Source organism: Nanorana parkeri, unplaced genomic scaffold (genome assembly GCF_000935625.1).
Source record: "Nanorana parkeri isolate BGI_ZX_2015 unplaced genomic scaffold, ASM93562v1 scaffold584, whole genome shotgun sequence".
NCBI lineage: Eukaryota > Metazoa > Chordata > Amphibia > Anura > Dicroglossidae > Nanorana > Nanorana parkeri.
In genome coordinates this window covers 933,348-951,728 of record NW_017306852.1, presented here as the reverse complement: position 1 = coordinate 951,728, position 18,381 = coordinate 933,348, and the positions used below count along the sequence as shown (strand labels likewise).

At 41.8% G+C, this 18,381-nt stretch overlaps 1 protein-coding gene and 1 long non-coding RNA gene across 3 annotated transcripts in view; one reads left to right on the top strand and one right to left on the bottom strand.

Annotated features, from left to right (window-relative positions):
* Window positions 1–12,274, top strand: part of SSR1 (signal sequence receptor subunit 1) — a 20,148-nt gene extending 7,874 nt beyond the window's left edge. The window contains exons 2-9 of one of the 2 annotated variants that reach the window (XM_018562560.1): window positions 1,814–1,926; window positions 3,838–3,931; window positions 5,806–6,068; window positions 6,200–6,276; window positions 7,272–7,350; window positions 7,939–8,032; window positions 11,095–11,109; window positions 12,111–12,274. In XM_018562560.1, the coding sequence (XP_018418062.1) occupies window positions 1,814–1,926; window positions 3,838–3,931; window positions 5,806–6,068; window positions 6,200–6,276; window positions 7,272–7,350; window positions 7,939–8,032; window positions 11,095–11,109; window positions 12,111–12,178 (803 nt within the window). In that variant the 3' untranslated portion in view covers window positions 12,179–12,274. The remainder of the gene's footprint in view (window positions 1–1,813; window positions 1,927–3,837; window positions 3,932–5,805; window positions 6,069–6,199; window positions 6,277–7,271; window positions 7,351–7,938; window positions 8,033–11,094; window positions 11,110–12,110) is intronic. The other variant, XM_018562561.1, reaches the window with a different exon arrangement.
* A 4,715-nt stretch (window positions 12,275–16,989) lies between these two features.
* Window positions 16,990–18,381, bottom strand: part of LOC108791927 — a 13,853-nt gene continuing 12,461 nt past the window's right edge. Inside the window, exon 3 of the long non-coding RNA XR_001941531.1 lies at window positions 16,990–17,000. This is a non-coding gene — a long non-coding RNA (uncharacterized LOC108791927). The remainder of the gene's footprint in view (window positions 17,001–18,381) is intronic.

Below are 18,381 nucleotides of genomic sequence, written 5' to 3'. Positions count from 1 at the left end.
CGGGGAGATGTAGTAAGGAGGAGCAGGTGTGGGGGGATGACAGCTGCTGATAGACAGGTCCGATCTCAGAAGCACGTTGCTGGAAGACTTCTCAGGTAAGCCTGCACTCCCCCCACATGGTGCTCTATAATGTATTGCTGGGATTTGTATTTCTCTGTAGCTGATGGTACATTGTGCTGTATATTATACAAAGGAATACAAATCCCAGCAATACAGTGTACACTGTATGTATAATGTATTGCTGGGATTTTGTTGTACTCCTCTATAGCTGGTGATATTCTGCATTGCGCTGTATAGAGGACTACAAGTCCCAGCAATAATACATTATACAGCGCAATGCAGAATACCACCAGCTGTAGAAGAGTACAACAAATCTCAGCAATAGTACATTATAAAGTGGTACAATGCTAAATACCACCAGCTATAGAGGACTACAAAACCCAGCAATAGTACATTATACAGCGCAATGCAGAATGCCGCCATCTATAATGTACTATTGCTGGGATTTGTTGTATTCCTCTATAGCTGGCGGTATTCTGCATTGTGCTGTATAATGTGCTTTTGCTGCGGTTTGTAGTGCTCTATAGCCGTTGCCATTCTGCATTCATTGCTGTATAATTTTACACTTTCCATTTCACTATATTGCACACCACACTATCTTTTTTTCTTTTTTACTTCCACCGCTCCAAGCTTGCTCCTGTGATGGACTACAACCTCAATACAAACTAGTAGTCCTATCAATGGAGCCATTTTTTAAACTTTATTTTATAGTTTATCCGATTAATCGAACTTAATAATCGGTTAACTAATCGATTTTGAAAATAGTCGTTAGCTGCAGCTCTAGTTATAGGTGTGATGAACAGTCAGTTTACATGATATGTATACACAGGGTGCCCCAGGTGTGAGCTTATTTATTATTCCAGAGTGAGGTTTGTCATGCACAGCATATCTTTAGTTGGCATGAGCTGCAAAGTTTATTTTTGACTTTCTTGGATGTCCTTCAAATAGTACACGGTGTGCACTTGCATTTCATATCTAGATAGTACCTTCAATTCTTTAAAATGATTCCGCCAACTTTAATCTTCGCTATAATCTTTATCCAATATGAAAATTTTATAGGGCTATACACACTTTTTTGTTTGGGAAACACTATTTGGATGAATGGCCCATTCACACCGGATCCATTTTTTCAACGGCTGCTAATTAAAGGGCACCGAAAAATGAATGGGTGTGAATAGGGCTAGTTCACATACCCTTTTTTTTTTTTTTTTTTCTTTCAGAGCAACAGGTGCGGTGTGAACTAGCCCCAGTCACAGCCATTCATTTTTCAGTGCCCTTCCGTTAGCATCTGTTGGAAAAACTGATCAGAACGCAATGAATCGTAAGGTACAATTGCGAGTAGGGCTGCAACTAATGAATAATTTCATAATTAGTTGGCTGATTTGCGTTTGGGGTGCCATTGAAATTAATGGCACTGCACCTCCCGCAGCAGAATTTGTCAGGCCGAAACCGAACATTCCTTTTTCAAATTGCAATATCCAATAGCTGGCTTGCTATTGCACCTGTCCACTGCTTGCTGTGCCCTCCTCCCAGCGTGGATGAGTGTTGGGGGAGCCAACTAATCGATAATGAGAATAGTTGACAACTATTTTTAATCGATTAGTTGGTTGCAGCCTTATTTGCGAGCCAACGGATCTTCTGTTGATTTGCGATTTTCCTTCTGATCCTGCTGTGACTGCACCCTAAATATTTGTTTTACTATATAGACATGACTTACACATGTCCTGCTTTTCTAACACTGTCCTGTGCACAGGACCTTTTGCTGCTGCTCAAGATGCAACAGAAGATGAAGAAGCAATTGAGGACTCTGTAGTTGAAGATGATGATGATGAGGCTGAAGTAGAAGAAGATGAAATAACAGATCTGGTAACTTTTGTTAAAAGCATACTTTGTACAACGTCTGGGATCATTTTTATTTTTTTTGTACTTTGATCCAATCAAGAGGCTTTACTGAATTCTTATGTTTCATTGTTTTTATGATTTGTAAGCATTCTACATTATCCCGTTTGTGTTCTTTTAAGCCTTGTTATACAATCACTTTTTCTGGATTTGCTGTACACAATGCAATTCTTCAAATGTTTGTTGTTTAACCAGCAAGGCTGCTAAAGATAAAAGAAAATCGTGTTTTGTGTATTTCTGGTTGATATAGTAAAACCTTCCTAGCACCCCTCATGTTCCCTCTGTGGCTGTGTTTTAAATTGTTAACATATGTATATACATTCTCTGGACCTTGTCCTTGTTTCAGAAGACATGCCAACGTGACATTTTGCTGTAGCCTTGCACTGCAGACATTTGTGATAATGTGGCAGCACTACAGGGGAGGAAGAAATTGTAAACCTATATGGGCCTGCTTACTCAATGAGTGACCGAGCAGGTGGAGGGGTTAGGTGGGTTTAGGGTTAGGTAGGGGGAAGATGCGTGGGTTGTAGATGATGCTAGTTACAGAGCAGTGAAGATGTGGATAGAAGAAGCGAAAGCTGGCCAAATACCTAATAATATTTTTTTTTTTTTATGGTCAGTGGAAAATCTGCAACAGATTCCTCCATCTACGCTAAACTGTGTGGATGGAGGAATCTCCCACTGGGCCAAGCTTCAGTATCTTGCTAGTCAGCCCCCCTGGCTGTCAAAATACCTGAACAATGCCTGCATCCAATCAGATTGATCAGATATTTTTACAGCCAGCGGGACCGTCTAGCAAGATACTGAAGCATGGCCCAATGGGGAGTTTCCTCCATCCACACAATTTGAAGGCCTCGTTCACACCAGTTGCAGTGTGTTCCGGCCCAGTTCTGGCCAGAACGCACTTCCTCGCATTGCGGCTGGCTAACTTTTTTGTGGGGCAGGAGGGGTGTGACGGTTTATTGAAGTGAAGGGCAGCGTAGCCACACCCTCCGGCCGCACGGGATCGCAAAGCATATTATGCCTGCGGTCTAGTCCAATTAAAATGCTGCAAGCACTATTTTGATCGGACCGCAGGCATAATTGCCTTCCGATCCCGTGCAGCCGATCGCATTGCGGTCGGAGGGCTGCCATTCACTTCAATGAACTGCCACACCCCCTCCTGCCCCACAACATAGTGAGTCGGCTATGGCACACTGCAGTGCGTTGCAGTGTGTTCTTACCAGAATCGGGCCGGAAGGCACTGCATGTGGTATGAACAAGCCCGAAGGGTAACATGAAAGTGTGGTATGCGATGGGCACTCTGCTATTGTTGCTGTCCTAACGCCTTTCATTTTCCGGCCTGCAAAGTTAGTTTTGTGGACTTCAGTGGGGCTGTGGCATGTGTAATAATCTATATATTTTATAACTTGCCCTAAAGCAAGTCTCCATGGATTTCATATATGCTGTTTTCACATAATACAAAAAGTGATTCTTGAGATCATATGCTGATCATATGTTTTATTGAATAAACGTGAGGTCCAGCAAACACCTTGATGTGTCTTGCATCGGTGCTTACTTATAGGGCACCTCATAAGGAGCTTTATTAGTAAATACTGTTCTGACATGCGTCATGGCATTTGCTGTAAACCCTCTGTACCACACTTTTATTCAAAAAATGCTCGGGTGGGTATGCTGTTTGAGGATTAATTTTTTTTTTTTGTCAATTGTGCTCAAGTTGTAGCCATCATGTAGCAATCATATATTGGTTTAATTACAAAAAGGTACATTTGTTAAGATAGGTGTTGGGTCTTTTATGTCTTTGTTAGAAAAGAAGCCTTGACCAAAGTGCTATTTATACTTTTTTTGATTCCACTCTGTTTTGTTCTGGAACTCTAGATTGAAGAAAAAGAGGAAGAAGAAGATTTGAGTTCTGGTGAACCGAAAGCTTCTCCCAATGGCGACACCACTATTTTGTTTGTTAAAGGAGAAGGTAATTTAAATTGTCTACCACATTCTGTGAATGTAAAGGTGCCCATACACTGCACGATTATCATGCGAGAATCGCGGGAAACCCCGCAATCGTATGATAATCGCAAAGTGTATGGAAGGCGTGCGACCGTTTCTATTGTACGGTCGCGCGTCTTCCGTCAAACAAGCAGGCTGGAAAACCCGCCGGGAATCGTACCATTCTCGGTGAGTTAGTGGCCTGTTTGTTTGACAACTGCCGAACGCGCACACTGCCGGTTTGCAGTCATCAGAAGCCCGTCCCTCAGGGGGGCTACCTTGCGATGATCGCAAGTACCATCTGCCTGTCCAAGATGGGCAGATCGCACGTTTTTTTAATTACTTTACAACCCTTGCAAGACGGAAGTCTTGCGAGTGTTGTAAAGTGTAAGGGTTTCCACCTTAAGGGCTTCTGCAGATCATCATCGTTTATCCCTGTATTAACTTCACTCTGGCTTAAGCTGGCCATGCACCTATAGATTATCTGCAGATTTTCTATGGTCAGATGGAAAAAGTGCAGGGGGAGGAATCTCCCACTGGCCAAGCTTCACTATCTTGCTGGCTGTCAAAATACCTGAACAATGTGATTTGGATGCAGGCATTGTTCAGGTATTTAAGGATCCACAAAATCCAGGGTGTAAATAGAGACAATATCTGGTCAAGCTGCTTCTTTCTGATGAATGTGTTGCAACGTACAGCGTGACCTGCTACCATGCACGGTGTTGCACTGCTTTCTTAAAAATGGTGCTTGTTTTGTGTTTTTTCTTTTGTCATTTTGGTTTCTGTGCAGTCCATTCAAATGAATGGCCTGTATTAAAGAGAACCTGTTACCATCACATTCCAATTAACATGCTCACTAAAGCATATGCTGTACTGTATTTGTGTTTGTTTTTTTGTCCCTGCTGTTCTTAAAACAGACCTTTTTTTTTTTTTAATCACCTGACATTGCGAAGGCTTTGCCATATTTGGGAAAATATCAGGAATCTAAACAGACCATTGACATTTCCCTTTTGAAATAGAACAAGTAATTGAGAACGCAGTCTTTTCTGCAGCCCCTGTTATGAATGAGGAGGAAAGAACAGTACGGAGGCTTATTCATTCATTCACAATCTGGAAATAGTACGTTTTTTACAACCAGTCATGAATGGATAGAAGCCTCTTTAGTGAGCTGCTTCTATCCACTCAGAAACTTGTGAATGAACAGGAAGTAATGTAACGCACCTTCTGTTTATTCATAACTGGGGACACATACTATGTCAGTTGTTTACAAACATTGCAGTGATCAGTAATCACTCCAGTGTTTGCTCTGCACATGAAGGATTGTTAAATATTATACATATTTACTAATCCTCCGCTCGGCATCCTGAAGTGACAGCGGCTCTCACCCCCCCAAACCAGTGAGTAAGAAAGGAAAAAAAACTTTTTATTTTATTTTTTTTACCCAAATCCACTGAAGAGCTTTAACCTCCTCTCTCTGACACTGGCAGAAGTGATACCGCATGTGCCTGTTACTATTTAAACAGATGCTTGCTGTATCTGGAATCTGGTTGGATGAGCAAAATGTCTTAAACAGGAAGGGGTGGGGAAAATTTAGATGGGGGCGATGAGTTTAGCCTTGCCAAGGGCAGCACAAAACCAAAATACACCACTGATTGCAGTATGAGTGGGCCCACTGCTAGAATGTAAAATTTGCTCTGGTCTATAAGAAGTATACAGGTGCCTGAGCCAAGGTGGCTAAATCTACCACAGTTTAACAGAAAGTTTGTTTCCAATTCTGAAACGTGTATGCTCACCTGGAAAACTGCTTACAATTCTTTTGTTACATTTCTGCAAAATTTTCAAAATGTTTGTTTTTTCCAGACTTCCCTGCCAATGAAATTGTGAAGTTCATGGTAGGCTTCACAAATAAGGGTAGCGAAGACTTCATTGTTGAATCGCTGGACGCCTCCTTCCGTTATCCTCAAGATTACCAGTTTTATATCCAGAATTTCACTGCTTTGTCATTGAACACTATTGTTCCTCCTCAAAGACAAGCCACCTTTGAATACTCCTTCATTCCTGCTGAGCCAATGGGTGGTCGTCCCTTTGGGCTGGTTATCAATTTGAACTATAAGGATGCCAATGTAAGTTTCCGAAATGTATAGCAAGAGCCAAAGTATCGTGATTTTAAATCAGAATTTACAGAGATTGTTTATCACATTTAATAACTTTTTGAATTGATGTTGATTTTATATTTTTTGTTTTCTTTTTCCAGGGAAATTCATTCCAAGATGCTGTTTTTAATCAGACTGTCACCATTATTGAGAGAGAAGATGGTCTGGATGGAGAGACGTGAGTTTATACATCACAGCTCTTACCAATGTAGAGAACCTGATTTATATCTTGCCCCTAAGAACAGAAATTGTATAAAATTGTAATCTGACGCTGCTTCATCCATCATAAAGGTACAATATCTAATGATCAAAGGGACAGGATGTGGACTGTTTGTGTTTGTTGTATACTTAAAAGCTTTAAATAATTGCTTTAAAAAAAAAAAAAAACCTTTCTCCCAAATTCCTTTTTTGTATATATTTGTCCTACCTGATATCTCCGAGCTTACTATGAGACTAGTGGCACAAACTTTGGGATCACAGGAAATAATATAGTGAGCTACATGTATGAACTGTGGCATCAATAGGAAAATAGCAGAATTGCCCTTAGTAGGCGGTAAGGCCATTCCTTTTTTTTTTTTTCCAGGTGGGTTTAGGGATTCCTGCTGCATCCAGGGATAGTGATTTGATTCCTAACCGCATGTAATGGTATCGCGCTGATATTGCATACGATTTACATGCGGCGCGCCGGTGTTCAAATGCAGCGGCTGCCACCTGATCATTAACTTTAATGGGTGACAGCTGCCACTTGTAAACGGCAGATTAGGGATTTCTGCATCAGTCGCACCTAAAATATAGCTGTGAATGGGGCTTCCGATGACCGCAATGCTGAACGGGTGCGCACACCGGCCCGTTCGGCATTTGTCTTCCGAGCACCGTTCTAACCAGCCGAGAATCGTACGATTCCCGGCTGGTTTTCGAACATGCTGGTTCGACAGAAGACGTGCGACCGTACAGTAGAAACTGTCGCACGTCTCCGTTCACACTGCTCGATTATCGTACGAAAAAACGATCGCATACGATTATCGTACGATAATCGTGCAGTGTATGGGCACCTTTACAAACAACCTGGAGTGCCTCAATATTAACAGATTCACTTCTTTTTTCCAGGTGTTACTTCTGTAATGACGACTAATTAATAATGCGCATTCATTTTTAAGTCTTTTTGTTTTCTAGAATCTTCATGTACTTGTTCCTCGGTGGACTTGGCTTACTTGTGACTGTTGGTCTACATCAGCTTCTGGAGTCCAGAAAGGTATATGCAAATTGTTTTATCTGCCGCATGTCTGAGTATTAAAAGAATTATCCTCACACATTCCCCATTTTAATCTTAATCAGTACCTGTTGGGTCTCTTGACACAAAAAAAGGTGACCAAGACATTGTTATAAGAGGTGACTGTGGACTGAACAATATTCAGCATTTTGGAGAAATCGGCCCCATCAGTTGATTAGGATTTAGGGTCTATATTCTCTGAATTCTGTCTCAAAAATAATTGGCTCCACAGGAATGCATACATACATACATACATACATACATACATACATACATACATACATACATACATACATACATACATACATACATACAGAGAGATATATTGTATCTTTTATTTATTTTCCTCCCCCTCACTTTGAGTAGCACGCATCTGTCACTTGTTTTCACTGTGTCTCTGACTTTCTAGTCAGAGACACAGTGAGGCTGCCATGCTGGTTATAGGGCTACATTACATAGCCGCTGAACTAAAAGAAGTTTACAAGTTAATAGAGAAAATAAAATGGCAGAAAGGGTTATGCTGTAGCAACGTACAAATTGGTGTCTAAAGCATGTTTTTTGTTTCTGCAGAGAAAAAGGCCAACTCAGAAAGTGGAAATGGGTACATCTAACCAAAATGATGTGGATATGAGTTGGATTCCTCCTGAGACTTTGAGCCAGATCAGTAAGTATACAGATCCTCTCGGTCTTCCTTCAGTTAAGTTAGCTGTCCCATTAAACTATAGTATGAGGGCTTGCAGGTGGTCACTGTGGATAAGAATGATCAGTGTGCGTTGGCCTGTCTTGACAGCTTTTAGCATTGCCGAATATTATTATTTTTCCCCCACCCAATAAACCCCCGCACAAAACTGATACTTCGGATTGAAGATGCTTTTGCATTGTTTCATTCTATTGGGAAGATTCTCTGGGGACCCCATTTAAAAGATTCTGGTAGTTGATATGAGAAAAGTGTCTGTTTTTTAGTTGGGTAGTAGTAGGGCTACAGCTAACGGTTATTTTCATAATCGACTAGTTAGCCGATTTATTAAGTTCGATTAATCGGATTTTTAAAAAATGGCTCCAGTGATGGACTACTAGTTTGTATTGAGATTGTAGTCCATCACAGGAGCAAGCTTGGAGCGGTGGAAGTAAAAAAAAAAAAAACAAAGTGTGGTGTGCAATATAGTACATTATACAGCGTCGCAATGTAGAATACCAGCAGCTATAGAGGAATACAACAATAGTACATTATACACCTGCTACAGAGGACTACAAATCCCAGCAATAATACATTATACGGGGTGTTTAATGTATTATTGCTGGGATTTGGTGTTCCTCTATAGCTGCTGGTGTTCTACAGTGTGCCGCTTTTTATTTTTTAAACAGGAAACATTAAAACAGGTTCCCCTTACCTGTTTCTGAACCCTTGTAAGTCGTGTGTGCGGCTTGTGTGGTGGGTGCGAGGTGGGCGTGGCGTCCGCGGAACCCATATTCCACCACTGCACCCCCCATACACCTATTCCACCACTGCCTCCCCACACAGCTGTTCCACCACAGCACCCCCACACGCCTATTCCACCACTTCACACCCATACACCTGGTCCACACTGCACCCCCATACCCCTATTTAGCAGCGTGCGACTCAGGCCGCGTGAGGAGCCCCGAACAGGCAAATCAATCGTTTAGTCGACGATAGAAAGCGTTGACAACGTTTTTATCGACCATCGATTAACTGTTGCAGCTCTAGATAGTAGTTATAATGATGTATAGGAGTTAACGCAGACCTATACCAAACAATACATACCCTTAAAGTGATACACAAGAGTGATTAAATCCAGTACTATTCTGTAGAAACCAGTGCGGTAAGTTCCCTGCTGGTCATATTACCAAATGGTGTAATAACTTGAATCCTGGGGGTGGGGCACTTTTATTGTGGTCATAATTTGAATCCTGGCACAATAGGGTTTTGTTTCATTTAACAACAAACATCAATATTTGTATCTTTCCCTTTTACTCCTCCTATTGCTCCATGTATCAGTGTGGAATGTAATTAGGGAGCTGGATGTGAGGCCATGCTTTTGAGTGTCTTATGACAGAAAAACATCTATGGATGAAAGATTGTTTGCAAAAAAAATATTAATTACAGAAACTGTCTAAATGTTCTAGCTCTGCCTTGTTCAATCCTTCTGTCCCCTTTCTAACATCTGTACACTAAGCATTGAGTATTGTGATCCAGTGACTTTCTTTAGGGCCTTCAAGGATTCTTTTTTTTTTTTTTCCCCAATTCAGGCCAATTCACACGTCTGTCTGCTAAAATGCTGCATTTTATCAGAGGGGTTAATGCATTGTGCTAACTCTGGCACTGTGTGTTTGTATTGCACACTGTCAGAGCTGTCACTCTTTCAATTTTTTTGTTTGTATCTGTAGTACACAATGGGGGGAATTTATCAATACTGGAGCAGCTGTGGCAACCAATCAGCTTCTCTCTTCAGTTTGTTCAGTTAAGATTTGAAAAAGAAAGAGAGAAGCTGATTGTAAACATCTATGGATGAAAGATTGTTTGCAAAAAAAATATTAATTACAGAAACTGTCTAAATGTTCTAGCTCTGCCTTGTTCAATCCTTCTGTCCCCTTTCTAACATCTGTACACTAAGCATTGAGTATTGTGATCCAGTGACTTTCTTTAGGGCCTTCAAGGATTCTTTTTTTTTTTTTTCCCCAATTCAGGCCAATTCACACGTCTGTCTGCTAAAATGCTGCATTTTATCAGAGGGGTTAATGCATTGTGCTAACTCTGGCACTGTGTGTTTGTATTGCACACTGTCAGAGCTGTCACTCTTTCAATTTTTTTGTTTGTATCTGTAGTACACAATGGGGGGAATTTATCAATACTGGAGCAGCTGTGGCAACCAATCAGCTTCTCTCTTCAGTTTGTTCAGTTAAGATTTGAAAAAGAAAGAGAGAAGCTGATTGGTTGCCATGCACAGCTGCTCCAGTTTTGATAAATACCCCTCTGTGTGAACATGATTTAGGTCCCTGCACAGCAGTGATGTGTGGTCAGAGGAGGCAGAGCCTCACCTAGAATTATGGAGGAAAAAGCTCTCAGCTTCAAGTCTGAAGCTGAGAGCTTTTTCTTCATTCATTTTCTTCTAACAGGTTACAGAGCAGGGAAAGCCTCCCCGCTGTGTAACCTGTTATGGATGAAGCGCTGCCTGTTAATTACAGGCAGCGCTGCATCCGGCTTTTGACAGATAGTGAGGGACAGGGAGGCTCCTCCCTTCCTCCACACTAGCTTGGGGGGGGGGGTCTTGTCTGGTGGTTTCGGCCAGCGGGGGCAGGTGAATACCTCGCCCGGTATAAGATACCGCACGTCACTGCTGCACAGTAACCTGCAGTGGCATCCAATGTGCTGAGAAAAAAAAATGTAGCATGTCTGCATTTTTCCGCAGCATGCCGCCCAGAACATGTGTTGTGAGAATGGGACGCATAGAAAACAATAGTGGGGACCTGTGTAGTGATGTGCGTTTTACCACACCAGATCCATAGCGTATGTATGGGCCCCAATACAAAAGCCTTCCATTGTTAACTATTGTCTTTTCTATAGTCTATTGTCTATTCTATATTCTCATACATTTAGCTTGTTCCTGTTTCTTATTGCCGTCTGTCCTGTAATTGCTTTATCTCCCCTCTAATACATCTTGCTGTCTTTTTTTTTTTTTTTTTTTTTTTGCTTCCTTGCAACTTCAGTGCAAAGTAGACGAGGTGAGACCACTTGATTTTTCCCTTTCTAAGTATTGTTCACTTGTGTGTGTGCTTGAGAGCTGACCTGTGATGGAACTGTTGTAAGTGGAACTCTACCACTTTTCCCCCATTCAATGTACACTAACTGCTGTCTGACTCCAGCAGGGAGATTTCACTCATGTCATGGTAGGTCTCCCCACTGGAGTCATGAGCAGAAATCATGACCCTGCAGGGGATCTACTCTGTGCGAAGAAGGGCTGGAGTTCCACTTAAGATCTTTCCATGAAAATAATTGTGAAGAATGGAAGTAACTCTTAAAATAAAATCTCATTATTACAGAAGTAGATTTTTAACAAAGTGTGTGCCTCATACAACTAATTCTCAGGTAGCTTGTATTGCTGTATGTGGATATGGTTTGTATTGAAACACGACTGGAACCCATGAGATGACCCCTGGAAGCATGCATGTCTTTAGAATCCGTCATGTGTTTGTCACATTAATGTTCCTCGCACTGATATGCTAATGACCGTCTAGGTTGTCGCCATTCATGACACTAATTTATTATGAAACGCTGTTCTAGCTATAGTGAGAAACCTGCACAATTGGTAACTTGTGTAGAAATCTGACAGATGACTATTACAGGACAAGTACGAGGTATCGGTTGGACAAGTATGCATCTGATCCGTACTTATATAAAAATGTATAATGTACATTACATGCATAAGTATGTATAATATACATACACAAAATTTCCAACTATATTCCTAAAAGTACTTGCTGCCCCTTGTCCAGAAATGGCGCAGCTACCAAGAAACTAAGGTGCTCTCAATGGGCCATGGGTTGGTAGACGGTCCTCAGCCTTGGCTAAAGGTTGGTGAAGCTGATCTCTAAGGTGGCTGATTAGAACGGACAATGCTTGATTTACAAAACATGGCTGTAGAATCCTTCATTTTTTGTTGTTTTTGTCTACAACACTTTAACAGCTACTTTCTTTTCTTTCTTTTTCCACCTTTTTTTAATAGACAAAGCTTCCCCAAGAAGATCTCCACGTAAACGAGCCCAGAAGCGATCAGCAGGATCCGATGAATAAAGAGACTGCTCGGCAATCTATACTGTCCACTAGTGCTGCCCTCTCCTGACCCAGGGTGGATAACATTTGACATCCATAATGGCAAACTGGAGTGGGAAACAAATCATTGATAAACATTCAGACTGCAAAAACACATTAATTCCTCCCCCATTTTTTTGTTTAATCATCAGAGAACCTCTAGTCCAGAATATCCTCATACAGTGCACCTACCAGGATCTTACATTGCAGCCCTGGGGACACCGCGGTGAAGTCCTAGGCTATGCCTTCACATAATCTGACTGGTGCATTTTCTGAGAGAAATGTTACCTGTTTTTTTTTTCGTTTTGTTTTTCATTTCCAGTTGGGCATAAGTAGAGACTTGTGCTTACATCCGTATGCCTGTGATCTGGAGGCCTGGTCACACACAGTGCATTGTGCTGCTATATAATACATGTAGGGCAGGGAAGGAAAAGTACTGACCTTTTTTTTGGCCTGTCTGTTTGCAGCTTATGCACCATCTTCACCATTGTGTATTTGTGCTAAAACTTCAAGAAGAAGTGTGCACTATGGATATCTTGGTTTGGGTATTGACTGGTTTGTGTGGAATATTATACAAAGGGTTTTAAAAAGGTGGTCATATAAATTGGTAAAGTAAAAACGTCTAAGTGGGTGGGCAGATGGCTGTACAAAAGAGGGAAGCTGTATTTTAAATTTTTTTTTTTTTTGTAAATGGACAAAATGTCTTCAAGCTGTCTGCCTGCAAGTGTACAAAAGAATAAATTCTTAAATAAAAAAAAATACTTTTTCCTAATTTGCTTAGCTTGTTTTTATATTTTTGTGTTCAGGACATGAATGTAAGTACTTTCTGTGGCTGGACACCATTGTGGGGATAGCCTGGATGTGACCTTCGGATACCAGGTTGCTTGTGAAGTGCTTTCCAGACTCTGTTCTGGTAGCGCGATTTCCTGGGCCAGAGCCACTGGCGGTGCTTGCCCTGCCTCAGAAGACTCTTGGTGCTATGTCAATTACATAGGTCACATCTCTGATGCTTGGCATTCCAGGGCTATAAACTAGAGTTTCACTACTTGCCTCTTCCTCTGTCAATCCACAAATTAGCAGATCTCCATTTGAGCCCTTTTGGCTCTTCTGGTTCAGGGTGTCATTGCCCCAGTTCCTGTGGCAGAACCCTTTTGAAGGATTTCACTCTAACCTTGTCACCGTTCCCAAAGCCGGAGGGGGCATCCACCCCATCTGGTATCTCAAAGCGCTGAGCAAACTAATTTTGTGCTCAGAAATTCTGCATCCACGGGGGGGTAGGGGGTCTGTCATCTCCTCCCTACACCAGGAAGACTATTTTTTGCTTTTGTGGACATTGAGGTGCTTTACTTGGCCTAAACTATTCAGACGTTAAAACATTTCGGGTGGATACTGGACCCTAAGAAAGTGTCCCTGGAATTTACTCTAGTTTTGGGTATTGGGTGTTTAGTCCTGGAAACTGGCTGGAGTGTTTCTTCAACAGGAAAAACCTGAGACTCCCCGACCTAAGACTCAAGTTTTACAGTCCAGGAGTCGTCTGACTCTGCTTTTGCATAAGAGTCTTGGTCTTGAAGGTATCTTTCTTTGAGGCAATCCCATTTTCACTTCAGACCTCTGCAACACAACATTATGTCATTGTAGTCTTTTTGGGACCTTAGACAGATTCCTTTGGTACCAGGTTGTTCTGGCTTTGTGGCTCAGAAATCCAGCACTGCAGTCGGATGTCCCTTCCTTCTGGTCAATTGTCGTGAGGGATGCCAGCCTGTCAGGCTACGGAGGAGCCGTGTGTGTGTGTCGAATGCTCTCAGAAATCAGTGTTAATAGTTTATTTTGATCAATTAACTAAATGAACAGAAGAGAAATCCAAATCAATATTTGATGTGACCACCCTTTTGCCTTCAACACAGCATCCAGTCTTCTAGGTACACTTGCACACAGTTCTTGAAGGTACTTGGCAGGTAGGTTGTTCCTAACATCTTGGAGAACTAACCACAGATCTATTGTCCAATCCTTCTGTCTCCATGTAATCCCAGACAGACTTGACTTTGACATCACATCTCTGGAGGCCAAACCATCACTTCCAGGAGTCCTTGTTCTTTTTTACGCTGAAGATAGTTCTTAATGACATTGGCTGTATGTCTGGGGTGGTTGTCCTACTATAGAACACATTTGGGGCCAATCACATGCCTCCCTAATTGTATGGCATGATGGATAAGTATCTGCTTGTATTGCTCAGCTTGGAGGACACCATTCATCCTGACAAAATCTCCAACTCCATTGGCAGAAATGCAGCCCCAGACTTGCAAGAAAACTCCACAATGCTTCACTGTTGCTGCAGACACTCATTATTGTACCACTCTCCAGACCTTCGATGAACAAACTGCCTCCTGCTACAGCCAAATATTTCACATTTTAACTCTTAAATCCAGAGCACCTGCTGCTATTTTTCTGCACCCCAGATCCTATCTGTTTGTGCATAGTTGAGTTGCTTAAGCTGGCCATACACCTATAGATTATCTGCAGATTTTCTATGGTCAGATGGGAAAAACAACAAATTTCTCCATCTACACTAAACTGTGGATGGAGGAATCTCCCACTGGGCCAAGCTTCAGCATCTTGAAAGTTGACCTGCCTGGCTGTTGGAATACCTGAACAATCTGATTGGATGCTGGATAAAGGTTGTTGTACAAGCTATTGAATCATAAGGTGTACTTAGGTTTTTCTCACATGACTTCTCCATTTTTGGCTTTCTTTGTAAAATAAATGACGCGGTGTAATATGTTGGGTTGTTCATAAGATTTTTTTTTTTTCTTTCATATGTCTCTATACTTAAAACCATAGAATTGAGTCTCGGTTGTCGGAACATTTTGATTTTACCTGGTCCATGGAGGCTTTGCAATATCTAGGGATTAAACTTACACCTGTCTTTTTACAACTATATAAGAAATTATATACCCCTATTTCACCAACTCCGGGAGGATATGTCTCAATGGGACTCCTGTAATTTGTCATGGCTGGGTCGCATTCATGCACTCAAAATGACGCTGCTCCCCAAGATCCTATATTACTTGCGGGCTCTACCCATAGCTATACATAAGCCAGATCTTTTGAAATTACAATCTTTATTAAATTTGTTTGGCATGGAAAACATCCTAGACTTTCGAAAAATGTACTGCACCGTTCTAAACGGACAGGGGGTTTGGGTGTCCCCAATCTCTTGCAATACTACAAGGCAGAGCGGGTGGCTCAGCTTCCCTCTGTGTATGACTAGGGATATAAACCAGATTGGATCCTAATGGAATCTCTCTGCCTCAGGTACACCAATTGATGCCTTGAAGTGGATGTCCCTGAGGCTGAGGCCGATCATTATGGCCCCGACTTTGTCTTGTTCTATGATGGTATGGGACTCATTTCAAAGGGGAGGTGGGTTGGTGTTGCCTCACACTCCTCTGGCTCCTGTCTTCCACAATCCTAATTTCCCCCCAGGGGGATCTCCTGAAGCGTTCCATTGGTGGCAAGACAAAGGTCTGTACCTCATAGCACAATTCTTTAAAGGTCGCTAGCCACTTTGGCCTACTGTTGGGAGGTTTTGCACATGCCATTTTCGGAATACTTTCACTACAGACAATTGTTACACTTTTTGGGTTCTTTGAAAACACCCAATGTGATGTCTCCCTTTAGAACAACCTACGCACAGTGGTGTCTTGGAGCCGGGGGCCAGAGGGGGGGAGTTTTGCTGCTCTATTCCCTCCTGGTAGAATCTGAAAGTAAATTACCCTATATGTTAGCTTGGGAACAAGACCTGGAAAAGGTTATTCATCTGGATGCCTGGCATCAATGTTGTTCCCGTGTGTCATCTGGTTTACTCAATATTTCACTAATAGAAGCTAATTATAAGGTTTTATCTAGGTGGTATATGGTTCCTGCCAGACTAGCGAGAATATACCCAGAGGTTCTCCTCATTGTTTTAGGGGATGTGCACACTCGGGAACGATATATCACATATGGTGGGAATGCCCCAAATTGAGACCTTTTTGGAACCGGCTTTATGCGCTAATATTTAGGGTTACTGGGGTGAGAGTCCCACGAGATCCCCAATATGTGTTGCTGAATTGCCCGATTCCAGGACTGTCTAAAGCTTTGGATAAATTAATTACTTTCTTTTTGTTGGCAGCCAAAATAACCATAGCTAGGGCTTGGAAAACGCCAACAATTCCATTCCACTTGGTTAAACAAAAAATGTTGTGGATTATGGTCCATGAGAAACTCCAAAGCATCCTCCAAGATACTAAAAAAAGCTTTGAATTGACCTGGACCCCCTGGTTGTTATATACAGGGGTGCTGGAAACCGGGTAATTTTCATTGAACAATTTTTCTGGCATTTTTCTCTGGAGACTATGTTTAATGTTTAAGTAGATGTTGGGCTATTTGGTCGGGGATGGAGCTACTCTTTTCGAACTCTTAAGCTGTTCTGCGTCCTTTAGCATCTATTTCTATTTTCTTTCATTATGCTCGCACGCGTGAGCTGTTTAGTGCATTGATGTTGGACAGAAAGTCTTCTATTTATATAGATATGGAGGAGATCATAACAAATGTTTGCTGCAGACATAGGCGGATCCCTATGCCAGATATTCCTCTCAGACTGTTTTGAGTTTTGTTTTTGCTGATGGGGGATAAATTGGCAAGAATAGGGTGATAGATATGATCTGTTTTACAGAACTATTATATATTGTGTGTATGGCATCTAGTGACCCCCCCCTACTACTTGACTATGCTAATGTGGAAGAATCTGAAATGCAATTGTATGCTATACTGATTGTGCATCATGTGCTATTTTATTGTTTTATTCTACTTTGGAAAATAAATAAAATACTTTGAAAGTAAAAAAAAACATAGAATTGAAGGAGGGTGTACTTTCTTTTTCACATAACTGTACTTGCAGATGGTAACAGAACTGATGTGTTATTGCATGTTTTTAAGCACCTTTGTGTAGGGGCGTAGATACAGATCATAGGGCGCCATAGCAAAGTTTTAACACCCCGCCAAGCCTTAAAATCTAAATCACGGACAGGTAGCAGGAGAGCTGACATCAGATGTGCAGCATGAAATTATGCAGTCAGCTTTTCTTGATTGGAAATTTTAAAGGAGCTACAGAGCCAACCGAAACGTCTGTAGTCCTTCATGGGGCCCCCTCGGGCCCAGCAGCTGCTATCACTATTGTTACACCACTGCCTTTGTGTGTTCATTACTTCTACTAAGGTGTACGTTTAATAAACTGTGATAAAACTAGCTTTATCACGAGTTAACTTTACTCAGCAGATCTCTTGTTTTTCTCGGCTGCACAGAGGCTGTTTAATAACCTGCAAAAAGAAAACGTATCACACGAAACAGCTGTGAAAGGCTGAGATAAGTTATCACAGTGATCAGTTGAGAAAGCAATGTGGGGAATGTATTCTGAGCTGCACAATTACATCCTTTGTGATAATCTACAATCCTCCTGACAGGATCGTAGTTTAATCTGCCAAACCACCCAATAACAATATTACAAAGCACCGCTATAGCAAAGTGCAATAGTTATTTCACCATTAAAATTATGAAAATTGCTAAAAAGCAGGATTTACATGTTCTGATTTGTTCAGCATGTACCAGTACAAAAACATGAATCAAACTACCAGAGGCAGCAACAATGCGAGGCAGTGATGGGGTTAAACATTCTAAAGGGGCACTCTGATGGAGCCTAGCGATGTAAGTGGGCACTCTGACACATGCTGGAAATTAGAATGTTTGGTGTCCATGAAAAAAGCCTGCTGTCCCGAGATAGGTGCATCAGCACTGTGTGTGTGCAAACACACTAGCAGCAGGTATTAATGCATTATAAACGGCGGACCATGGTGGTGAAATGGTGTTACAGACTGTTATGTGTGGAGTGCAATGTTCACTGCATCTGCCTGTAAAACATGCTCCCCAGACATCCTTCAAGCTTAATTTGGTGGGCCTGTTTCTGAGGGAGAGTGAGACTTCAACAACAAGCCCTAAGGTCACATGACCTTACTGAACTTTCCCTCACACTACACAGATACAGTGAGGGGACTTGAAACTGCCACTGTCACTCTCATGAGGCAAGGGTGGCATTAAGACAAACTTCCCTCCTTTTCCCTCTCAAGGCTGTGACACACTGCAGGCGAAGC